Here is a 25,677-nt window from a genome sequence, read left to right as displayed (position 1 = left end):
AGGCTGTGACACAGGCTCACTGTCTCTGGGTGTGGACATGGGGCATAAGTACACTGCCATAAAAATTAGCTGCAACAACAAAATTAGTTCAAGTGTGAAAAACCAAGCTAAATTATTTAATTGTATTTGTATCAAGACTACATTTTGTTGGTTTCTAAGAGCAGAGCAGTTTAATAAGCTGTGAGTAAATGGGAATCACAGTCCTCTGGGGAAACATTTACTAGAAGTTTGCTTGAGTTATTTTTTTCAGAACATTTATTACTGAAATCCACTAAGACATATTGAAATGGATTGCAATGACTTGTACTCATGCAGAGTAACATCGTATTTATACAAGGTCCTTATGGATCACTGCTCAGTGGAGAAATGAATGGCATAACTTGCTTTACCCCTGTGAGAGGGGTACAGGACTAGTGCTGTTGGAATTGGGGAAGGGCACTGGCTCTTTCTGATGAATGGCCAAAGGAAAAACAACCAAACCCAAACAATGAGAAACAAAAGCCACAACCTGCATCAGCCCTCTCCCCAGACGGTGGTGCTCCGCTGCCTTCTGTGAAGGCAGATGTTTGGTCTTGCCATTCACCAGCAATGACCTCTGGTAGACAGCCCCTCCGGGAGCACAGCTATTGTGCTGCAGAATGCCAGAGCCCATTCTGAAGATGTTTTGTGTGGAAACTGGGGTCTTATTTACTACTGGAGGATTTCATTTTATCAGTCTAGAGCTTAGGAAAAAAAAAATTATTGATTTTGGGGACACTTTGCCATTTTACAGTGCTTTCTTAGTCTTTAGAACTCCAGCAAGCAGCAGAAATTGTGTATTATTTGGGATAGAAGTTGACAGTCAGATGTGGATTTAGAGCACATGGGAGTGTTTCTGGAAACCTGTTCTTGCATAGAATTAAATGATGATTATTAAGAAAAAAATTAGGCCAGGGAGGAAAGAAATGAAGCTCAAACTTTAGCTCTGAGAAGCTTGTCAGCATTAAGTTTGAGCAATTGCACTGTGACAGGCAAGTGTGGAAACCCACCCAAATCTAGTTCTAACTTGTTTGGGTAATAGCTTTCTGCTTTCACATAATTTACTTTAAAAAAAAAAAGATTGCTTTTGTGGCTTCTAATTTCACGCTTAGGCTGTGCTCAAATGTGAAAGTATTTATAATTGCTTGAAAATCACATGACAAGCATAAGCTGCAAAACTTATTTTTCACAATAAGTATGTCTGGCACATGGTGTGGTTCTTGGGGCTGTCCTGTGCAGGGCCAGGAGCTGGACTTCAGTGATAGTTGTGGGTCCCTTCCAACTCAGGGTATTCAACAATTCTATGATACGCGTGTACTTTAACACACAAAAAAATTAGATATGTGCAAGCCAGCTGTTTGAAGGGGATATGTGTAGTGATGGTGTTTTGGTTTGGTTTTCGTTGTTTGGGGTTTTTTTTAAGATGCATAGATTTTCATAAGGTACCTTGGAGGCTGTGTTGCAAAGCCACTTGTTTTATCTCTGTGTAGATTTCCTTGGTTTTTCCTTCAAGTAAAGGAAAAATTTCTCCCTTCTCCCCCATAAATAGTGAAATTAAATTCTGGTTGTTTTAGGACTATCACAGTGAAAGCAGAGAATTCACTGATCAGGAACTGGAGGTGGTGTCTTGGCATCATCATCTTTATCTTACACACCTTAGCTGCTAGTTTGACAAAATCTAAATATATGCAAACTTTTCCTCCCCATCCAGAGTGAAGATTTCCACATATATACGCAGTACTGCACCAATTATCCAAGGTAGGAATTATGGGCTCCCTTTCTTTGTTTGTCCTTTGGCCAATTTAAGTAATGCAAGTTGCAGCTTATGCAAAAACGGAACAGCTTCTCCCCCTGCTAAATTCAAGGAATGGTCAAGGAGTTTACCTTTTCTGTAAAAAAGAAAAAAATGCAATAATTTTTTAAAAATACTCATCTAAAATTTTGGTTTGACTGCTCTTCTTGTTCATTGCTTTATCCTTCTTTAGAAAATGATGGTCTTATTCTGCAACACTGCATATATAATTCCCAGTAAGAAAGAGTGGTTGCAGAAACAGCAGTGATTAGAATAAGAACCAGCTGCCCTCTTTTACAAGGAAATAAGAAAACAGTTCTTGACTTTACCTACAAACTTACTGAGACAGTGTCCTAAAGGTATGTATTGATGTTTTCAGGTCAGTGGCTGTGTTGACAGAGTGCATGAGGAACAAGGCACTGGCCAAGTTCTTCAGAGAGCGGCAAGAAGCGCTGCAGCATTCTCTGCCCCTGGGCTCTTATCTCTTGAAACCTGTCCAACGCATCCTCAAGTACCACCTGCTTTTGCATGTAAGCACACATTAGAAATGTATTTTGTTTAGGGCTTCTGCATGTCGGAGTTCTTGCCTTTGGTACAAGGCTTGATGGTTAGAAAGGTTCTGGGTTTCCTTAAATGCTCTTTCATTTGTCTTCGTCATTTCACACCATATGCATATATTTGGGGTGGGGAATTTGTGGTAATTGTTTTAGACACATTGAGTCAGTCTGTGCATAACAAATAATTAGCACTTTTTTTGAAAATCTGTCTGTAATTCTGAAGTTCTTCAGAAAATTCTTGTCATGATTAAACACTTTTGTACACAAATTTATTATTCCAATGAAGAACAACATTTTTCCACATATTGCAATGTTGGGGGTGGTTGAAAGAAGGATTACATACATATAAACACCCTGACTACTAAGAATTTTGTGTAGAGGAATGACTGAGGAAGTGGGAACTCTTTCCATATTCAGTGAATTGAGTTAAGCAAGTTTCAGAATTTCCTGCTTTATTGTTAATGTTTTCAACATATGTTTCCTATTAGAGAGTCATGTTCTAGTGAAGTATAAAGACACTGATCCTTATTTAAAATGTCTGGCACTATTCTGCTCTCCAACTGTAAAGTTATGCCTCGTGTATTTCCATCAGGGTTTTGTAAGTGTGCAGATATGTTCTGTGTTTTAAGAATGCCATTAAATACTGTCTGAAAAGATCTCCTGTCAGTGTGCTACACTCTCTTTCTGGGCCTCTCTGCTCACATCGGCTGCTGCAAGTGTAGTCACTGCTAAACTGACCATAAAGGCTTGATTTTGTTAGTCATCTTGTGTTAATCAAATTGATAGCAACATGCAGTAGTAACAAAGGCAGGAATGTTGCATTTGAGTGATTGCAATGCAAAGACAAAATAGTAGAGATGAAAATATTGTATTGTGTCCAGCTAGAAAAATTAATTTAGGAATAATAGGCCTTTTTTTTTTTTTACTTCTGTCTTAGGAAATAGAAAACCACCTTGACAAGGACACTGAGGGCTATGATGTGGTGCTAGATGCCATAGATACAATGCAGAGGGTGGCATGGCATATAAATGACATGAAAAGGAAACATGAACATGCCATCAGGCTCCAGGTGAGTTCCCAAAGAGATTTTATGGGTGTTTTTGACTGTTTTTGTCAATATATATGCAATTAACATTTTTCAGTTTATCTTTTCTTTTAATCTTTGTCAGTCATAATTTAGACTCCTGTTGAGCATGCCCGTGGCTGTTCGATCTTGGAAAGCATGGTCATAACTGCTCCAGGAAAATCTCAGACATCTCTACCCTACAAGCAGCATCCTGTAAAGCATTTATTTTGCAGTAATATGGAACTCAAGATAACTCTTCTTTCTTCCTTTCCCTCAATTGTACAGCACTGCTGTACAACCCTAGGGCATGGCTTTGTTCAGAAATCCTGTGGTTTCCGATTTCTCCCCTTTGTGCTGATTAATTTTGTTTTGAGGCATTTCTTGTGCTGATTCTTGTTTAAGAACTTTCCTCTTGGGCCTTTTGCAGACTCATTATCAGTTGCTTTTGTGAAAAGCATAAGCCTAGAAACGTGATACTTAAAAAAACCTTAACTTTGCTTCCAATGAAGAATTTTTGAGGAGAAAAAACAAAAGCTACACCCCGAATAACTTTTGGCATCAAGAGCAAGCTCTTTTGTAGAATTTTTACCTGCATTCTGTTTCCTGGTTCTGAGTAAATCGTGATTTTAGACTACACTTTCATCTGAAGTATTTATGTCTCTCTAAGAAAACTGGGGAGATTTTTTTAGTTTACAAAAGGGAGTAATAGGCTTATATAATTTCAGAAATCTATGTCATGTTATCCTTTGTCCATTTTTTTTCTTTTTAACATAGATGAAAATTATTTACCTTTTTTTGTGGTTTTGTTTTTTTTTCCTGGGGTTTTTAATGTTTGGGTTTTGTTTTGTTGTTGTTTATGTGTAGGGAGAATAGGGTTATATTTGACAATGTCTTGCCTGCAGCGGTGTAACCTTTTTCCACATGTTGCTGGAAATGCATGTTAATGACTTTTAACTACAATCTACTATAAATTTGAGTAATTATATTTGGCAATAAAGAAGGTTAAGGGCTTTTGGGAAAAAAGATTCTTTTGTTTTTTTAATTTGTTGAGCTCAGCTGGCAAATGTGTGGGGTTGTGGAAAATGTTCATGTTCATAGTTACCCTTTAAAAAAGTAAAATCTGTTTCTGTAGCCATAAGGGTAGGTCTTCTGTGGGCTATCACATTGCCATGTGGTCTGTAATTCTGCAATTTCTGTGACAGCAGTTCCTGCGCAACGTCTCCCTCAACAGAGGTGGACATGATCCCTGTGCTGTACCCTGACTTATTTACAAGTTCCTGGAGAGATCTGATAAAAATGCAACTTTTTTCATTTCCTGTGAATGCTTTAGCATTTAGTGTTTGTGCTTCACTTGTACTGAGATATTTTCTCGCTAAAGTCTAGTGTGCTAGAGAGCCCAATCTAGGATGAGGCAATCTGTCCTTGTTTCGCTTATGCTGCCAGGTTTAAAATCTGATGGATGTTTTTAAAGATTTCTCTAAAGGTTTAGTCTGCTTTTAGAATTTGCTGTCCCATGCGTCAGTCCTATGTCATTGCCACTGACAGAAAACACAAGCAACTCAAGGAAACAAGAATAGCAACTCAAGGAAACAAGAATAGCCATGGTTAAGTGGCAACCTTGTGAAGATGTTCTTAGATGTTGTTACAACCTTTTTTTTAATTTTCTTAATTAATAAATAAGGTGAGAAATATCTATCTTATCTATACTAAACATTGAAATACAAGCATATCTTCAGATGTTCAGTTGACCAAATCACTCCTGGTCCTTTAGTCTTCTGAGAATCATCTCTTCAATCTGAACACCTCACACAACTTCAGGAGAATACATAGGGTGAGAGGCAAGTGTTAAGAGGAATTGATTAGGGATGTAGAGGAGAGAAGGGCACAGACATGAGAGAGACTGATGACTGCATTACAAAAGATTTTCCATCTCTGAGAACACAGGGAGATGAGGTTGTATTCTTTCATTACAGGCTGTCCCAGGGAGCTCAGGGCTCTTTGCTGGGTCCATGCAGAGGCAGTAACAAGTACTCAAGGCATGTTCTAGTCTGGGCTTTGCAATAAGTCTCCAAGCACCTGGCTGCAATGTTGCACATAACCTAGCAACCTCAGTACTGCTGGGTTGTGACTTTCCACTATGGGATGCTGAACATTATGTAGAAGAGTGGGAATGGCCTCAGCAGATCATTTGGGTCTTTGTTTCAGTAAGGTCTCTGAAATGAATGTTGGTTTTTCTTTTTTGATCTTTTGCAGGAGATACAGAGTTTGCTCACTAATTGGAAAGGGCCAGACCTCACGAGTTATGGGGAGCTGGTTTTAGAAGGAACATTTCGCATTCAGCGAGCTAAAAATGAGCGCACATTGTTCCTCTTTGACAAGATGCTGCTAATTACAAAAAAGAGAGATGAAATGTTTGCATACAAAGCTCACATACTGGTATGTCAGAGAGCAGGTGGTAATATGCTGTCTACAGGTCTCTCCAAAACTTCTCTATGATTCACATCATTGCCTCTCTTTGTTACAGTGTGGAAACCTGATGCTTGTTGAAGTAATACCAAAGGAACCACTTAGCTTTAGTGTCTTCCACTACAAAAATCCCAAGATGCAACATACTGTCCAGGTATGACAGAAACCCCCCTACCCAGTGGGTAACCTGGCTGATGTCCATATGCTATTTATGACAATGCATAGTGCAGGAGTGCATTTTTCTCATGGTGCTCAATTTTTTTGTCAGGCAAAGTCGCAGCAAGATAAGCGTCTTTGGATTCTTCACTTGAAGAGGTTAATTCTAGAAAATCATCCTGCTAAAATTCCTGCCAAGGTAAAAAAACAAACAAACAAACAAAAAAAAAAACCCCAAACAAAATCACTAACTTAAAGCAATCTTGTTAGCTGCAAGATGCATGCAATATACAGAGTTTAGGCTACAGCAGGTTAATTAACATGTGTACTTATATCTTTAAAAGTTCCTCAGAATTAATTGGAAAGTTCCACTATAATTATCTACAGGGATTGGTACAGAAGTAGAAGAACTGAACTGGGTGAGCAGCATTTGTCTGCTAAGACATAAGTAACGTAACTGCAGTGTCAGAAAGCTTGACTATAGGAGTATATCTTAGCTTGATACTGCCTGTCTGCAGAACACCAAGATGCATCAATTACAGCATGTGTAGATGTTACCAAGCTAATTTTAATTGATCTTGGTTCAGTATCATAGCAGTGAAACTGTTGGCAGCACACACTTTATTTGAAAACTACACACACCCATCCTGAACCCTGCATCCTTAGCTGGGACATCTAGGCCCTTTTTTGTAAGATAGCTAGCAAGCTTTATGCTAGAGAAAATGAGGCACCAATACCATGTTCATAGCTATAATATCTTGGAATAAGGAAATTTGGTCCTTTTATTTATGAAATCCAGTCTTAGAGCTTCAGGTGATGCTTCCCAGTGTAACATATACCACCTCTCAGAGGAGGTTAAGCCTTGCTAGCTCTTGCCAAGACACAGCAGCCACTGACTCATGTGGAAACAGGATTTCTTTCACACCGAGTTTATGGTTGGTTTTTAAGTTTCCCCTACTGTTTTTTCACTGAGTTTTTTGCTGTAATTGCTAAAAAATGTTAACTGTGACTGATGTGTGCACTGTACTATACTAACTCTCATTTTCAACAGTGCAACAAAAAGAGAATTATGGGAGAAAAAAGCTCTATCAATTCCTAGTGCTAGTTCTCCTCTTAATTCTTTGTTGACAAAGTCTATTGAAAGTATAATATTTATGCTAGTATCCATCCTTACAATGTAAATAATCGCTGCAACTTATTAGGTTGTAAAAAAAAATAAAAAAATTGTAGCTTGATCTCAGCTTTTGTATCAAATTGATTTCTTACTTCTTATTCGATTTTTTTTTTAATCTGTGGAAGAAATGCATAACTAAAAATATTTTCTGCTCTGAGAAATAATGGCACTTTAGAAAGGAAAAGTCTAACAAAATAAATCTCTGTGATTAGCTGCACATTTTTTTATTTTATTTTGTTTCTGACAAACCGGTAGTTGGTAGTTGTGAGGCTTCTCTCTGCCCAGCTTTTGGAGAATTTAACAGTAGTCCACATGTGACGCCCGGTGGAAAATTACTGAACTGCACTTCTAGAAGGGCAGGTTAGATGTGGTGTTTCAGTTTAGTTTATTTTCTTACTTATTAGCTGATACGCTTGCTAAAACATTCAGATTTTTTTTTTCCTGTCAAAAAGGGGGAAAAGTTTAAGCAATCATGAAGTACTTTTTATCCTGCTTCAGTCTCACTTGAGCCGAATTATGATTGTTCTTTTTTAATAGCTTTACCTCAAGGAAACTCTTGAAGGAAGGTTGATAGCATTTTATGTGCCAACAACTTCAGAGTAAGAAAATAATAAGGGCGTTAAACTATTTGATTTTTAGGGAGGAAATGTTCTGTGAATCACCAAAAAAATATTCCAGAGCACTATACTCCAAATACTAGGGCCAGTTTTTTGCTAATCTCAGCAGGATATGGAGACATGGATCTATGGCTTTAAATTCTGGGCTGGTAAGCTCCTGCCAGCAAAATTCTTCTTCACATATGTAACATGCCCAACACACAGAGAAAAACAAAAAAATACAAACCAAAAAATAATGCTACTAACCATATTTATTAGTTCAAAAATAAACTTGCCATTATTTGCATATAAACTCACTGTACTATCTGTACTATGCAATGCAATTTGTTCTGCTACTAACAGATTAACTTTTTCATTCATTCATTTGTTACTTTTACTCTTCCAGGCCAAGCAGGCAATTCTCGAAATGGATGCCATACGTGAGTTGGTTCTTTTTCACTTTTGTTTTAAAAAAATAATAAAACTGTCTTCAAAAGTTTGGCTTTAGCTATCGGTTTCATTTGAGATGGAAGAAGGTCAGGCTTACGTTCCTTGAATTATGACCTTGCTGGAAAAGGCAAAATTGGATGCAGATCCTGTGGAGCTCTGTAGGCACTGGGCTGACTGGTCTGCAACCAACAAGCTGATGAGCAAGGAAGAGGCAAATAAGACCCACTGTAAACACTGGCCAATCTCTTTTGCTTACTCCATGCTGACTAAGTATGTGATCTTTCCTGTGTTGTAGTATAAACTTCTTCTGGCTAGTACGAACTGAAGGGCTAGCATTATGCAAACACACCTTGAAGAAGTACATAGCAATGCTATGACTTCTTCATGCTGGCAAACCTGCAACTAGAGGATAGTGACGCTTGTCTTCTTACATCTGAAGAGTTTATCTGTGTGTGTCCCACAATCCAGCACAGGAAAGCACGTGATGCTGCTGTCTGTGCTCTGAGCACAGCCCCATCTGCACAGTCCCTACTGTTGCATCTTCTCCTTTCTGCCTTCACTGGTGCAAGATGCTTCAGCTCTTCATGACACCAATAATCCTTGGCAGTGTAGGAGAATGAGAACAGTAATCCTAGGATATAAATGCTGAGGAAGTCTTGGAGTATATCAGGCTTGTTATTTATTTACACAGTTGTTGTAGAGTTGGTCAGGAAGGCTCTGACTGAGAAACTGGCAAACAAACACGATGGTGGTGGATAAATGTTTCTGGGTTAGCCATCTGGAGGCAGGCACAACTACATGGGCAAAGCATTTCCCTGGCTGGCTGGTTAACAGCTACCCTAGAGCAGCATATCTTGCTTGTGTTGCTCCAGGTTCTGATGAGGTGCCACTATATCAGTCATAAAGGGATGATGGTACTGCCTCTAAAGGGAGCCAAGGCATGTGAAGTGCCATCCTTGTCACTCTCTTATTCTTTGTGCCTCTGCTTGTTCCCCAGATCACCCAGGCTTCCACTATAGCCCTGAGGGAGAAATGAAATCATCATATCAGCCTAAGGAAGGCACTGCTCCTCACAGAGTGAGAAGAAAATCAGGTGAATAAACTCCTTTACCATCCAGATGACAAAAGGAAAACCACACAGGACTGTTTAGAGATGGGTGAGGCTGGGCATGTGCAATTAGTTTTTAATCTGCACACTGTGCAGATTTAACATGGCACAGTATCTCTCAGATGTGGGTGAATCATCTTATTAACTATTTGTTGTTTCTGTGATTTATGGTTTTTATCCGCTCTTTGCATTTAATGTAATAAACCTACATTTATAACGGTGGATGCACAAAGAACAGTTGGTACTTTCTAATGGATAAAAGAAAGCCAGTCACATTATTTAAATCTGACATTCCCCCCTCTCCGCAGTAACTTGTCTCAGAAGTGATTCCATCCTGATTATGATAGGCTTGTTATTTCAAAACATGATTGCTATCTATACTTAGTGTAATGTCTGCCTTATGGATAATAGAGATTTGAGAAATAGTTATGCTGACTTTAGAGGGTCCTTCTAGGTTGAACATATATCCATAATTACTGTTAGTTTCCTCTCAAAGACATTACTGTCTTTGTAGTTGTGTGACTTCATATTGCAGTCACTGTTTGTCTCTTTTTCTACTTAAAGACCTTTCCAATTTGGAGTGTGTAACACTGTTTATTGGGAATGACTTCAACAAGACCAATGAGGGTATTGATGTAATATTTAACATACATGATTTAACATGTAATGATTTAACATACAGCAGCATTTATGTCTGAAAAACAATCAAGTTCTAATTACGTTTCAGGCATCTTCTTTGTTTCTGAGGTATAGTATTGCATTGGTGCTGCTCTGCTTGTGAAAGGAATAATACAAAATACTGATCAAATGGCCTCCTATATAATGTTCAGCTACCTACACTTTTTAAGCCCTCTTAAGTTGTTGATACCTCATACATATTTCGAACAGAAAACCTTCAACAACTTAGTGTAACAACAGAGATGACCAAGGCTTTTGAAAGCAGGAATCTTAACATGGGATAAAAATTTATGTGTGCCTTGTTGTATGGAGGGCAGCTTCTATTGCACTGAGAAACATATATATTCTTTGGTAACAGCTGTAGGTTTGGCATTCAAGAAATAGTTTGGGGTTTTTTGTGAGGAAATCGGGGGATAAAGAAATTAAATTCTGGCTTCATTTCATGGGCTCAGAAGCTTAAATTTTGATATCTATGTTATAAAAAGTTGGTGAAGATGCTCCCAGCTTTCTTTGGAATGCTGGAGTGCTTAAACTTGTTTTTATCATTTTCAGAACCCTCATCTAGAGTCCATAAAGTTTTGAAATCAAATGGTAAGCTACTTTGTCTACTGTTTATTGACCTAGTGCTTCTGTACTTTGTAGAACAAGTAAAGATGGATTCTTTCTTCTTATAACTGTCCCTAAATACATTAGGGGGGAGGAGGAAGTTTAAAAGAAAACAAAATATCGGTGTTTAATGTCTGCTTTTCCAAACTTGGGGTTTGTGTAAACATCCTAGCAACTGAACACAGACAGTCTTGGCCGTTGTGAATGGTTGCTCATAACATAGCAGTGTTGCAAAATTAGGCCCTCAAGTGGAACTCTGAAAAAACAGACAGCACGAGATTTACCAGAGACCCTATAGTCTGTTCAATTGCTGCTGCCTTCAACACCCCTTGGGAAATTTGTAATTGGGATATTAGTGTCACATTAAAATGGGCAAAAACTGATAACAGTTTGATCATTTACTTATTTCTGTTTTCAGATATAAGTCCAGATATGCAGAAGGTAAGCCATTTCTTGTATTTCTTGTTTTAGCACATTCATTTGATTTGAAGCACAGTATTTACTGAAGAATCTGCATCTTCTTGGTTGTGTTGACTTTAAGAATGGAAACAAACCCATAAATGTTATTTAGCATCTCAGATAGGATTACTAGAATGAAAGCAATAGAAATACAGTTTACTATTTCAGGAATATTTAATAAAGAAAAAATTACTGATCCATATATTGTTGTGATTTATAATACAATACAATCAATTACTGGGCTATAGAATACTTAAAAATACCACTAGAATCAAGGAAGTGCTATGTATAAAGATAGTGTTTATTCTTCGGAGCATATTATCTCTGCGTTTATTAAATAAGACTGGAAAGTTTCAGCTCACTCTGAAATAAATATCGTATATATAAATCCGGACATATCATCAAACAGAGCAGATGCAGCTTAAGCAGATAGAAATGAGCATTTCTAATTTGTACATTTCCTGTAAGAATTTGTAATGATGTTACCAGTACAGTTGGAAAGTCTCATGTGGAATTTTGAGTCTTAGGGTTTTATTTAGAATGGAATTTAAAGTGGGGGTGTGGGGAGGTTTTATAAACAGGGTACATTAGATATGACTTCACTGTCATGCCATAACACTGAAGGTCATGATTTGGGAGGTGGTGGAAGTGGGGATTTGCATATATTTTGTTGTACTTATGCCTTTATAAATCTCATTTCAGTGCAGCTAACTCAATGTAGCTTAAACATTTCCTATAAGTCTGATGTAAAACAGTGTGTTACGAAAATATAGTATCTCTATAAACTTCTAATCAAAGTTTTGTGGTGCTTTTTTTTTAAGCGGATTGGTATTGAGGGAGCTCTATTATCTCAAGCCACCAAACTAGGATCAAGTGAAGCCCTGCTGAATTCTAGGAAAAAGGTTGCATTGGAATCCAGTGAGCTGGAGAGCCAATTTCAAGAGTCTATTGAACCAGCCTACAGCAGCGACCAGGACGAAAATCTTCAGACTTCTGCTACAGAACAAATTGATGCTGATGATGAAGAAGAGTCTGAACAGGTAGGAAAAAGAGGGGAAAAAATAAAATCATTTTTTCCTGGGGAGGATGGAAGAGAGATTAAAATTATCCGTAAAACAGCCATGAGGAAAGAATGCGTTGCAAGTGTTTACACCTTTCTCTTCTTAGATATATTTTTATTTAGACTTCACACAATACTCTCTTGCATTTAACAGAGAAGATGTAAAAGTAGCCACTACAGAGAGGGAGAAATTCCCACTGCTTGAACGAGATTTTACTTAGTCCTTTGCAGTCCTCAAACTTAGTTCTGACAGAAAGCTATTGTTTTTACCTGTTGCACACAACTGGCTTTTCCTTGCTTCTTCAGCTGATGCCATGAAAGAAACCTTTTTAGGCCACATGCAAAGACAGTGCCTTCAGGTCTCCAAAGCAAGGACTTGAATATTAAGATTCAGGCACTGCTGCAGGTGATGTAATGTTTCTTGATTTATGAGCTCCTGGCAGTAGCTAGGAATGTGTAAACTTAAATATGAAAAGGTTTGAGTAGAATTTCTGAAAATGAGAGTCTTTATCTGTTACTACTGCACAGAAGGTAGTGTTTCCCAGTCTGTATGATGTTTCCGCACATATATAGTACCTTTGAAAGACTAAAACCCCAACTTTGAAATGGGCCTGTATTAAATTATCTAGATTTTCAGTTTATTTTGTTTAGTTGATACTGAGGTCATATCTTTGTGCAGTCCATTTATTTTTTTAATTATATCAAACCAATTATTGAAATTTCTTGAAGCTTACTGTGCATTTCCTCTTTGAAATTACACTATTTGCATTTTAAATATTCGACAAAATAGTATCTTGTATAAGTGTACTGCAGTGTCTTGTAGTTCTTCCCCTTGCTTGTACAAAAGAATGAGTAAGTACAAAAGTATGAGTAAGCCCAAAAGAATACCACCATAAAAAGTGTATACTAGTAGCTTAGTGTTTAGTACTAGATGTGGCAACAATACTTTCACAGATATTCTAGGCTCTGAATCATTGCTATGGCAATGCTCTGATGACTCATGAGTTTATTAATCTCCCAGTGTGGATCCCTGACCTGTTTAGCTGCTAATAATTCCTGTGATCAAGACTGTACAAAGAACTGATTTTATTACCTCTCCCCTGCTTTTTTTCTTTAAAGTCACAGGGAGTACAGCAAAACTCACTGCAGAAATCAAAAGGGGGAAGAAAAAGACTTAATAGCCAAGCTGCTGAAAATGTTGAAAAACGGAGAAGTCTTAATGTCAACAAGTGTGAAATGCAGGTCTGTAATTATTATTTTTACTTCTATTTTGCTATGCATCATATATATGTCAAAGAAATCTACTTTACCTAAGTACGTAATTTACAATTTATGTAATGTATTAGTATTCATATCATTGAAATATTCATCTCTATGATGAAAGGCTGTTCTTTTTGGGGCTGGGAAAACAAACAACTAACCAAACCAATCAGCATTAACTTAAGCCAAAAGGAATTATCTTTCCCTCTCTCTCCCAACCTCTGGCAATCTCTGCAGCATCATGTTGGCATAAGCATGTGGCCTTGCTGTAAATTAGATCTGGATGAAAACTTACTCTGAAAAGAAAAAAGAAATTTTCAGTGGCATATGCTAAAGACCATAAGATTTCTTTCTGCTAGGGTTATAGGCAAGGGGAAAGGGAGGAGAACAGAACTTTTGGCACAAGCCCAGAGTCAGATTAGCCTAATCCAACTGTAAAACTGCAGAGTTAGCATAAAAGGTTTAATCTAACCCCTGCCAAACAAATTTGCCTTTAATTACTCATGCATTAACATAAGCTACTGTCTTGTATTTGAAGTAAGATTTTATTAAATGCCAAGAGTGAACTCTGAGCCATGGTAAGGATTAGAAGACAAAGTAGTCTGGCACTGCCATTGTTGTTCCCTGGCTCTCTATTGAGGAGCCTGCTTGCCCTGTCCATCTGCACACGATTCTATGCTGCAGGACCCACTAGTGCTATGACAGTTCTGTGAATGGAGGGAAGTGCTGTATTATTGCAGGGATATGCTAATGTTACCTGCAAATTTGAAATCTTCACAGAGCTCCAAGGACCCCTCAGATGAAGAGTCAACCCAGCTGAATACTGACCTTCCATTTTCCTGCACAGCTAGACAGCCACAGTCTCCTAGACAATTCAGCACAACCCAGAGCAACTCACTAATCATGAATATCCTGGGAGGAAGTACCTCTGTCAGAAACATCTGGACGGACCATCAGATCAGGCAGGCATTGTTTCCCAGCCGGCGCCCACCTTATGAGAATGAAGATGATGAGGACGATTATCAAATGTTTGTACCACCACTGTCTACGTCCAATGCAAGCTCAGCTGTCAGTGGAGAAAGGAGGGGTTCTTCTGGGCGTCCATGCAGCTGGCATTTGGGGGTAGTGCATCAAAACGAGACTTCCAGCCCCACTCATCACAAAATTGTCAGACGGGCCAGTAGTGCTGGTGAAAGTAACACATGTCCAGCCAGCACAAGATGTAAAATAGTGGAGCGTGGTTCTCAAAGGGAAGTGAAGATAGCAGAAGTGAGCAGTAGGAATGCATATCCCAAATCTTCAGAGGAGTTGACTATCGATGATATTGAGCATGTTTATGATAATATAAGCTATGACGACTTAAAGCTGATGGGTCTGACGAGAAGGGAGGAGACACACCGTGGTCCCCAGAGATCTGCTAGAGACTCTCTCTATGAGGCTGAAAACAAAACCAGCTTAGATTCACCATCCAAAAAGAGGACAGCAAATCAAAACAGGGCCTTCGTTTGTGTTAGTAGGGAGGAGATCCTACTCAGTAAAGAAGCACCTACTTCAAGTTTGGATGAGCTCAGGATTGTTGAAGACAACATCTATGACACCATAGTGCTTCCAGAAACACCACTATTGAATTTTAAATGTGACCCCTTAAAAACCTCTAAAAGCAGGAGTTTTTTGGAAAAAGACTTTGCATATTGTGACAATCTACAACATTTTGTTTCTGAAGAGAGTCTCCAGTTCAGTGAAGATGAAAGTCCTTACCATCGTGTTCCCATTGACAATGACTATTTGAGCTTAGTAGATAGCTCCTCCAACTCTGATTCTCTGTCCCATAAGTCTGCAGCAGATAAACTCTCAGAGGAAGTAGATGAGATTTGGAATGACCTGGAGAACTATATCAAGAAAAATGAGGAAAAGACAAGAGACCGTGTCCTTGCAGCCTTTCCTGTCTGTAAAGATGATATGCAGGAAAGGCTGCATGCTGGTAGTACACCTGAACTGAGTAAAGATGTAGAGTATTCGCTGTCTACTCTCTCTCTGCCAGAAACTCCTATTTTCCCTAAAACTGTGAAGCCCAGGGCTGCCACCATTAGTGAGGCGAATCTCAGGCTTGAAGACACTACACCATGCAAGAACTCTTTTATGAGTCTGAACAGATCTTCCTACTCCAGTGAGATACCTCTTGTAGATAGTCCGTATGAACCTGCCAACAATGTTCTGTCCAATGTGCGTGCAGAGAGTGTGGAAAATGACTTGGCTGTTGTGGATAAAACAAAGAACAGAGTTTTTATGATGGCAAGGCAGTACAGTCAAAAAATTAAGAAGGCTAACCAGCTTTTGAAAGTTAAAAGTCCAGAGCAGGAACAGCCAGCTAGCAGACAACAGAAACTGAAACACAAAGATCTTGCTGCTATTCTGGAGGAAAAGAAACAAGGGGGTCCTGCTATTGGTATGTTAAACACGTTTCTACACGGATACATTTCTTGAGTAACTTTCAGTGAACTTTGTGTTCTGAACTGGAAGATTATGAATTTTCCCCACCTTATTCATTGAGTATCAGTATCATATTTTCTGTGTTACCACTGAGATGAGTTTTCTGGGACTGCTTTAACATGAATAGTCCCTTATATCTCATTTCTTGTCATTGCTTGATAACCATGGGAAGAAATAGCAGGGTGGTGTCAGGAAAGAGCAATTAAACTGAGACTGGAAATAGAAATCATGCTCAAAGCACTGTTGGCCTCTTTACAGAAAAGCAGTTATTTTCTTTAATAGTGTGATCTTCAGAGTTTGACTAAATTGTTTATTTTCAAGGTGGTTCACCATCTAACAAGTCATGTACATTTGCTCAGATACCATCCACAATCACACCCATAAGCACAAGGAATGGGGTTAGATAAGAAAGAGGTGATGGTCTTGTTCTGTCAATGTGCAAAGTCATGGATATGCAAGAGTTCTGGAACTATTTTTGTCCATGGTCAATTGAAACAAATTGAGAATATGGAGCCAGCAGACTCCAGGCACTAGAGTGTCATTCTTGCCTTCTTGTGATATTTATAAAAGTCCCTAAATATCTTATTTACCAGGCCATTTTTAGAATGTTATTTTCCATTTTAATATGAAACAAGCAGCATATTGTTGGAACTATGGGCTGCATTGTGTCCTGCGTGACTGCTCACTGTAGCAAGATATTTTATGTTTCTTTTTCTCAATACAGTGTACTGAAATGCAATGCAAAGGGTCTTTCAGCCTCCATTGTTTCATGTTACTTTGTTGAGGCCGAATATATTCACACAACTTGAAAGATCTTCTCTTGACTGATACTGAGCATTTTGAGATTTTTAAATTTTCACATGATTAGTTGGAATGGATTCCTTGTCTCTGCTAAGTGTATTCTCTCTCCTTTCTAGGTGCCAGAATAGCTGAGTATTCCCAGCTTTATGACCAAATTGTCTTTAGAGACAGTACTCCTAAGGTCCAAAAGGAAGCCTGGGCCACTCCTCAGGAGCCATCAGCTGGGAGGTTTTCCACACCTGTGGCCACATCACCTCCTCATTCCCAGCCTGCCAGTGAATGCCCAAGAGCAGAAGATTGGCTTTTGCATTCTACATACAGTAACGGCGAGCTGGCCGACTTCTCTCCATGGTCTGAATCCCAAAACCCGAAGTCTAAGAACTCATATACAGAAGCTGGTACAAAAAGTAATTCAAAGCAGTTGCTTTCAGCTGGATCGGTGCCTTCCCTTCAGATTTCTAACCGTTTACATGTCCCTGCGCAGAGGTGGAGTGCCATTATAAGCCAACCGAACAAAGAGAATTTACATCAAGATCACATCTATAATTCACTTGGGAGGAGAGTAAGCAATGTAAAACCACAGGCATACAGTAGGTCGCAGTCATCTTCCTCAATTGTGGTCAACAGGTCTGGAGAATCAATTGTATATACTAATGAAATTGACAAGAAAAAGCTCCATTTGAATAGGAACTTCCGATTCAACAATCATCAAAGTCCTGGTATTGCTTCAGCATGTACAGGGCCGGAGATGAGAAAGCAGATCCCTGAAAACTGTTCAGATATAATTCTGCAGGATTCTCAAAAAGTCCTGAGAGTAAACAGGGCCTCCCCTCTGACAGCACAGATGGCCACTCAGAACTATTTTTCGAATTTCAAAGATTCTGAAGAAGGAGAAGGGGATGATGATGACTATGTTGAAATAAAGTCTGAAGATGAGGGATCTGACTTGGAGACTTCTCAGAACCAAACAAGGAAATCAGATCCTAAACTGCGTAATGCAGACGCTGTTCCTTCTGAAACGCTCTGTGGCAAAACTGTCTCCTGTACTCCTGCAAAGTCTGCCAACAGCAAACAGGCGCTTACCCCATATCTGACTGCATATAGTGATTCAGATAAACTGAATGACTACCTGTGGAGGGTACCGTCTCCTAATCAGCAGAATATTGTACAGTCTTTAAGGGAAAAATTTCAGTGCCTCAGTTCAAGTAGCTTTGCTTGATGCTTTCAATAATTTCTGGCTGTACTGCCTTATTATGACAGAGTATAACTAGGACAATCAGTACTGGCATCATGTATTTCCACAATATTACACAATCAGGCATTGTATCACAATAATATTGTAAATAGATGTGAACTGTATCTTTTTTAAAGTGGTTTAGAATACTGAACATAAAAAAGGCCATATGTGCACTGTCTGGAGTCCCTCTCTGGAGCGCAGGTGGACTTCTCATCTCGTATTGGATCTCTTCCCTTGTTAGGTGTCATAACCACCTCATTCTTACCATCGAACCAGGTCTGATACCATTTGATTCTTAAAGCATTTTATCATGTGGAAACCTTAGTATTTGGACTTTCCAGTTGGTTTCCAATGTTCTGCCTCCAGAATACCTGCGTGAGTACTCTGCCTACAATACAGGAGCATTTAGCTGAGTAGCTGCTCCTGTGGCTGGGCAGATTTCTGAGGAGGGTTCTGGTGATTACACCAACAGACAATGTGCATAATTGCACATACTTTTTTGCACGTTACTTTTCATCAGACAGATTCCAAGTGTGTGGGACCAATGCATATGCTATATTACTTTACAACAAGCTTCTTACATTTTAAACAAAATCTAGTCCTAGTGCTTGATAGCCTCTTCTACTTTCTGGAACTGCATAGTCAGCAGAAGACAGGCAGTGGTGGCTTTTTGTGAGAAGCTGTGGATGTGACATAGTCCTCATCTGGGGAATGATTCTGGCAATAGAAGGGGAGCTCCACTGCTTGTGAAGAGGACTAGACCAGTTTTGGAACCTCCAGTGATGGTGGTGTTTGTGACACACAAGGAAAATTTGAGTATCATGTAGCTCAGCACCCAGCAGTTGAAAGCTGCTGTGTGAGAGTTTGCAAAGTAGCTGTGACCTGTTGGACCTTTGTTCAAGTCCCAGTGTCAGTAACCCTGTGAGAGAATGAGGCTTGACCAGGTGCTTGGGTGAAAAACTGATCATGGGGCATGTTTAGCCCATAGTGTGGTTCAGTGACACTGGTGGTTGAGTGATGAGCAGCCGTCCCCAGGGCATCCATCTCCTGTACTGGGAAATAACCCTTCCTGACAGAGAGAGGTAGAAGATGTATTTGCTAAATCAACCAGGGCTAACTCTAATCCAATTTGTGTACAATAATAGTAGATTAAAAAATGAGAATACATTCCATTATTTTGCAAATAATGTATTGAATAAATGCTGCCATTTAGAGCAAAGACAGGCTTTCCAATATCATGCGCACTTACTCCTCTTTGTCATCTTTGTTGCACAGCTTTGGATTCTGTTACTTGAAAACATTGTACTTAAAGGAGAGCCTAAATACGTCTACACTGATCATTTTGTGTGACTGTTGTTCTGTTTTGGTGCTTAAATTCTTCAGATTACATGGATAAAGCCAGTACCGAGTTAAACATATCAATATACAAAGGAGTTTCATAGAAATGTTATTTTTACTAACCACTTATCACTCCCCTAAGCTACAGAGCACTGTACTTCTGGAACAGCTGACTGTTTACTACGTTGGTTACCATGAGGAAAACCTGAAGTGTACAGCTAACTACTTGTCGACTAAGATTTGAGGACCTGAATTTATTAGAATGGATTAAATTATTTACCACACATATCTTGCATTGGCTAGAAATTGTTATTTTGAGGGCTGGTTGGTCATGGTACTTGCTAGCTCATACCACAGGGATACTTGTTACAGTCAGCACATCCACTGTGATAGGACCCGTATCTAGTAAAATCTGACTGAGAAATAATGTTGTACATATTTAAGACGCTGAGGTGTAGCAGAGCCCGTATTTATTTAATATAGCTTGTAAAGTACTGTAAATATGGATAGAAGGTAAATATGCGCGCGCACGTGTCGATTTGTTTAAACGGCTTAGGGGAATGTTTAACTCGCATCTCATGCAATCAGTGGAGTTGGGAGGGAGGGGTAAAAACAAACAAACAAACAAACAAACAAACAGAAAAAGGGACTTCTACTAGCATTGTAACTTCTCCCAGGGGCCATTTCATACTATTTTTAATAAACGTTGTGTATGCAAAAGCTTTGGGTGCTGTTCCTTGGGGAGGGCGGGGGAGGGAGGTGATGGGTTCTCCCTGTCGGAGCTGATGTTTGGAGTTGACTTGGATGGTGATTTTTTGCTGCAAAAAAGCGGAAGCGAAAGCGGCCGAGCGCCGGGGCGGGGAGCGGGGCGAGAGGGCAGGCGGCGCTTCAGCTCCGCCCGCCCCCTCGCCCCGCTCCGTCCCGGCGCCGCTGCCGCACCGCCGCTGCCGGAGCGCTCTGGAGGGATGAGGAGCGCGGCGCTGCGGTGCTGCCTGGCCTCGGCGCTCCCCGCCGCGCTGCCGCCGAGCCGCGGGCTGTGCGGGCGGCACCCCCGGGGTGGCGGCGCGGCGGCGGCCGCCCGGTAAGAGGCGCACGTGGGGAGGCAGCGCCGGCTGATGCAACCGGGGGAGGGGGGGGTATGATGGTGTGAGCATGGAGGGAGGAGTGGTAAAGGGGATTTTGGGGATGCTTCCTGACCGGGTGCGTCGGGTTGGGTTTTGAGGTGGGTTTTGGGGGCCGTCGTAGTGAAATGCCCCCCTTCCCCCAGAACCACTCGGTTGGGCTGTTTTTTGCCATGGCTTTTGGTTCTGTGGCATTTTGAGAGCGAGCACAGCAGCCGTTATGTAGTGGTGGTTCAGGTGAGGCTGTGCGCAGATGAGTTCTTGGAAGAACGTGTCTCACGTCCCCCCGCCTCACCGATTCAACCTTGGCCGGGATAGTTTGCCACGGCATGAATTTATCGTTGGCTTTTGCAAGGGGCACGGTGCGAGGTATCAAAAATCCACTTTAGGATGTGTTTTCCTCCGTTTGTCTTGCTTTGCTGTGGGGAACAAACACACAGACGTGTTTCTGGGGGTCTTCTCCTTCCTCTGCTGGTTTAAGTGTCATCTGTAGGTGCAAAAGGTAACAGGAGAGCCGACAGACACTTACCCAGAAATTTTTTCCAGAAAGCATTCCCAGTGCCTGGCTGTCACCAGTTTTTCCAAGAAGCAATGTGGCAAACAGAGCTCCTCTGTCTCCCTTCTCCCAGTGGTTTTGAATGGCATCCATGAAAGTGGATGGTCTGCTGCTCTTGGGGCTGGTGTTAAGCTGTGCCAGCCCCAGGTGTAAAGGCTTCTGCACCTGGCCGAGGGTATGGAAACAAAGGACCCACCTGAACGGAAAGTGCAGGATGGTGGTTCCCTGGTGCACTTCCTGTGGTGGGTCTGGACAAGCCTTCTCATGAATGATCAGTCTAGCTATAATGTTTTGGGCATGTCGGTGCAATGATGCAAATAGCTGTAAAAAAAAAAAAATTCTCTGTACCTATGTGCTGAACACCAGCCCTCAGAGTTTACATCCAACCATAATTTTGGTGATTGAAAGCATATGTGCCTAAGCATTTATGTTATGTTGCTGACTAACATAAGTTTCTGCTGACTAATGTTAGGAAGGTTTCTTTTGTTAAAGATTTGCTTGTTATTGTGTTGCAGCAAAATCACTGAGAATGCAAAGAAATCCTTGGCCTCTCTTAAGAGACAAAACCCTCAGCTTGAGCCAACACTTGCCATTGTTCAGGTAAAGTACCTCTGTGTGCTCACTGAATCTCCTTTGCTACCACTCATTGTGTGAGACTTCAGAAACACATGATGCAGAAAGTAACTTTTATTGTTTTTCTATAAAAAATATTATCTGCTTTATTATAAAGCAAAGCAATAGGAGGAGGTAATTCCACTAGACTGTAGATTGCCCTTTTCTTCAGTTCTGAAACAGCAACAGCAAACTTCAGACTGTGGGAAAGCTTTGCAAAAGAAAGGGACGATTTTATCCTTTCCTCCTTTTGCTAATGTAGTCTTCCCCACTGTGAGTATGGATAATTTTTTCTCACAGCTCGTCTAAGTTGATTGGCATAGTTGTGTTAAAGCGGTTGTCCTCAACCTTTATTTAGCTGGAAGCTTTTTTTGCGATCCTGAACAAAGCGTTTATGAGCCTGAAAACAGTGGGTGTCCCTTCACCTCCCACCCCTGAAATAACATTGTCAGGGTTAATGAAAGACCCTATTGCTTCCTGTCAGCCTTGTTACCTTTGGGCAGCTGCAGCTTATCACTGTGTTACTGATGTTCTAAGGAGAGGAAAACCATACTGAAAAGTCCCCGGTCGAGTGAAGTAAGTGTCTTGTGTGAAGTGTCAACATCCTGTAGAAGCAGCAGCACTTTGTGATGTGAAGGAATTTTGCAGTAATTGAAAGTTGTTGTTTTACTAATGCTGTGAAGAGCTTTCCTTTCCATCTCACTCAGGCAGCCATCTTTCAGACAGGCAATCAAAATCAGAGATGAGGATTGCTATCCCTGCAAAGCTGAAAGATGTTGCTCTTTAGATTTCTTAAGGTTTCAAAGCCAAGAAACTAGGGATGTTTGTCATTCGGAGTGGGACCCAGAACCATGCAGGCAAAATGTCTTTGTACTGTTTCCTAGGATAGTGGCATTGGTTTTGAGTGGGCACACACTGAAACTCTGATCCAGTAGGTTTTAATTTTAAAACCCAACTGTAAGTGTTTTCTAAGTACTCATAGTGAATCTAAGTAATGCAACAACAGCTTTATTTCAGTAGGTCTTCTAGTGAGGCTGGCTGAACAGGCTCTTCCTTCTCTTACCCTCCCTGGTAATTGCATTTAATGTTTTCACAAAACCTTCCGAGGCTATAAGCTTAAGGACTTCTAGAAAAGTGGTGACTCATCTTTTCAGTGACCTGTTTTTTCTCACTCCTGTTTTGTCTTCATTCAGTTGTACCATGAGCTGGACTGGGTCTGTGATCCAGCCTGAGATCACAGCCTGATCCAGCTGCGACCTCAGCCTGAGAAGTCTAAAGAGGCTTCCTTTCAACCACGTTTGTCCCCTAAGTCTGGTTTTCTGCATAGCAACATGTGTGTTTTATGCTGACACAAGGAAAGGGCTGTCCCTCTTGTCCCTGTATATCCCACTTGGTTTTGATCATGGTTTTGATCATGTTCCTACATGGCTGTAGGAACATGTGGCCAGATCCTTCTGGGTGAAATTCAGCCAAGCTATGTTCTCCAGCTGTCAATCACCCTAGCTCTAGTCTGGTTGTAAGGACTGAAGCAGAGCTCATTCTAAATGTGTATTTGGTGGTACAAAGAAGACTTGCTTTAGTCTACAAATGCTCTTGTGTGCACTGCTCTACCAGGTAATGTGGGCAAAGCCTTAGGATTCATGCTGCTCCCCATATGCCTCATTGCACCTAGAGGAGCAGAGGGAGGGCAGTGAAATTATCTCCTTTGCCAATCACTCCTGGGTAACAGCAGTTGGCATCACATGGCACCACCTCTTCAGAAGTACTGAGAATGAGGATTTGTAGACTGAGCCTGCTGTGGAATGCTTTTAGGACTGTTCTTTTCCTCTTGAGTCAACTGAACCTGAGTTGATACTGAGATTGATACCTGCATTGCTTATTATTCATGTTGAACCTGTGTTGGATCTTTGCAACAGATTGTTGGGTGCTGCTTAGTTTTGTTGAAGCTGAAAACTAAAATGTAGCATCAGGATCCTGTTTAACAGTGGAGCTGTTGCCCTACAAAGCTCGGTGATCCCCTGCATTCCCCTGTCCTGCTCTTATGCTATGCCAGCCCATGTCCTGAGCTCTGGCCTCACCTGTGCTGTTCCATGGGTTTGATAGGAGCCAGTTCAGGGCAGGTTTCTGCACACACACAAGATAACTGTTCACCTGCCAGTACTGCAGCATTAGGGACATTACAGGCGACAGTGTGGTATCACCAGTTGCTCCATCCCAGTTAAACTCTTGAGCAGTCAGTACGGGGGTACAGCTCCACATTTACTGGCATAGGGGAGCAGCTGCTGAGCTGTCCTTTGACCTGACTCTTTTTCCCGGTGTGAGCTCTGCACAGTGTTCCCACTGCAGCAACCTCTGTGCTGCCACTCACCTCCAGCTGCCAGATTTGGGGAGTGGGATGCTGGTAGTGCGGTACCAGGAATGCTGGCGGTTCAGGGAGGGAGCAAGGGGATGGAGGGCAAACCCTCCTTCCCACACAGGAGCTGCCCTTTACTGTGAAGCCTGTCCTTTTAAATGCTCTTTTGTTCACTGTCATCAGTCTTGAACTATTTGGGAATAATAGGGATGGCCTTCTGCTTCTTTCTTAGAATTACTAGGCTTTTTATTTGTTCCAATACCAGTAGACACAAACATCATCACTATCTTTTTTGCATAGACATGCATTAGTGTTTTTCATTCATTCATGGCTAGGCTTTGCGAATGAAGATTTGGGAAGGGCTCTACCCACATTTGCTACAAGCACGCTGGTGGTTAAAAAGGCCAATATGAGATAGACAAGTCTGATTGCAAAAGGCACAGCAGAAGGACTCCTTAGGTGATATCAGCAAGACAGGATTCTTTCTGCATTGTCTTTTCTCCTCAAGAGTGATCCTGCGTGCGTTCTCAAAGGAAGCAGCAGCGTTATAGATGGTGTGTCTCCAGACCTCCCGATTGGAGGCCGGAGTAGACCAGTTATGTTGATCAATATGGCCAAGGCTGAGATGTTTTTTCAGGGAGTCCTTGTATCTTCTCTTCGGGGCTCCTCTCTTGCAGCAGCCGGTGGCAAGTTCACCATAAAGCACGATCTTAGGGAGGCGGTGGTCCATCATCCTGGAGACGTGCCCTGCCCAGCGCAGCTGTGTTCTCAGCAACATGGCCTCAATACTCTTAACTGCTGCCTTTTTAGAACAGACATATTAGTCTTATAATCTGACCAATGGATGTTTAGGATTGTACAGAGACAGCGTTGATGGAAGCGTTCTAAAAGTCGTAGGTGGTGGCGGTAGATGACCTATGAGCATTAGTGTACTCACATTTTTAAATGTATTATTTTAAAACTTGGTTTCTGTTTTGTTCCCGAAGGCACATAACGATCATTTGATTCAAGAAGCAAACAAGAACTTTGCCAAAGAGGTAAGCTTTAGCTGATACATCTGTTATTAATCATGAACTACTTGCCTTTGGTAATTTTAAGTATTTTCTTTCGACAGGTTGGTCTACGCATTATTCACATCTGTCTCCCTGAAGGCAGCAGCAAGGATGAGGTAATTGAAATACCTGAAGGACTCTTCCTTTTTTGCTTTTATCATAAACTTCTATTTATTGCTGACACTAATTATTACTTTGACTGACCTCTGTTAACTCAAATTAGGTTTGGGATTGCCTTAGTTCAAATAACAAGTATTATCTCCCTTACTGGCAAGAATGGGGAAAAAAATTAATGGGTTTGTCTGCTGTCCCCTGGCAAGCTGGGGCAGAATCAATAAAGTAACATTTTGTTTTTGTGTCTGATGTTTAACTGCAGCATCCCCTCATACCAGCACATGTATCCTGTCTCCTGCAGTTGCTCTTGTGACTGTACCTAGTTCTTGCCCAAGTTATTCGGGGAAATTAAAGATTAATGGACTTTTTTACTATTTTGGAGGGGGGCAGGGAGGGAAAGGAGCTGAATTTGTCTGTTTATTGGTCTTTTAATATTTAAAGTATGTGTTAAAAAACAAACATCCACCCCAAATCACTAGAGGGCTTGAATTCTTTACCTTGTTGAAGGCATAGCACTTAATATCAAGTATGTTTTAAATATAGCAAACCATCTGAAA

General features: G+C 40.6%; 2 protein-coding genes across 7 annotated transcripts in view; both read left to right on the top strand.

Annotated features, from left to right (window-relative positions):
• Window positions 1-18,704, top strand: part of PLEKHG1 (pleckstrin homology and RhoGEF domain containing G1) — a 131,112-nt gene extending 112,408 nt beyond the window's left edge. For all 6 annotated transcript variants that reach the window (XM_017822058.1, XM_017822057.1, XM_017822061.1 and 3 more), the window contains 14 exons: window positions 1,730-1,776; window positions 2,190-2,340; window positions 3,305-3,436; window positions 5,687-5,869; window positions 5,958-6,053; window positions 6,168-6,254; window positions 8,232-8,265; window positions 9,273-9,368; window positions 10,614-10,652; window positions 11,086-11,108; window positions 11,948-12,166; window positions 13,306-13,428; window positions 14,227-15,892; window positions 16,854-18,704. In XM_017822058.1, coding sequence (XP_017677547.1) covers window positions 1,730-1,776; window positions 2,190-2,340; window positions 3,305-3,436; window positions 5,687-5,869; window positions 5,958-6,053; window positions 6,168-6,254; window positions 8,232-8,265; window positions 9,273-9,368; window positions 10,614-10,652; window positions 11,086-11,108; window positions 11,948-12,166; window positions 13,306-13,428; window positions 14,227-15,892; window positions 16,854-17,956 — 3,999 coding nt within the window. In that variant the 3' untranslated portion in view covers window positions 17,957-18,704. The remainder of the gene's footprint in view (window positions 1-1,729; window positions 1,777-2,189; window positions 2,341-3,304; window positions 3,437-5,686; window positions 5,870-5,957; window positions 6,054-6,167; window positions 6,255-8,231; window positions 8,266-9,272; window positions 9,369-10,613; window positions 10,653-11,085; window positions 11,109-11,947; window positions 12,167-13,305; window positions 13,429-14,226; window positions 15,893-16,853) is intronic.
• Window positions 18,705-20,464: 1,760 nt separating this feature from the next.
• Window positions 20,465-25,677, top strand: part of MTHFD1L (methylenetetrahydrofolate dehydrogenase (NADP+ dependent) 1-like) — a 147,399-nt gene continuing 142,186 nt past the window's right edge. Inside the window, exons 1-4 of the mRNA XM_017821966.1 lie at window positions 20,465-20,512; window positions 21,482-21,589; window positions 24,941-24,991; window positions 25,069-25,122. Of these exons, the coding sequence (XP_017677455.1) occupies window positions 20,465-20,512; window positions 21,482-21,589; window positions 24,941-24,991; window positions 25,069-25,122 (261 nt within the window). The remainder of the gene's footprint in view (window positions 20,513-21,481; window positions 21,590-24,940; window positions 24,992-25,068; window positions 25,123-25,677) is intronic.

Source organism: Lepidothrix coronata, unplaced genomic scaffold (assembly GCF_001604755.1).
Source record: "Lepidothrix coronata isolate B3197 unplaced genomic scaffold, Lepidothrix_coronata-1.0 Scaffold94, whole genome shotgun sequence".
In the NCBI taxonomy this organism is placed as follows: domain Eukaryota; kingdom Metazoa; phylum Chordata; class Aves; order Passeriformes; family Pipridae; genus Lepidothrix; species Lepidothrix coronata.
Note: the sequence above shows the minus strand (reverse complement) of the source record. Positions and strands in the feature narration are given on the sequence as shown.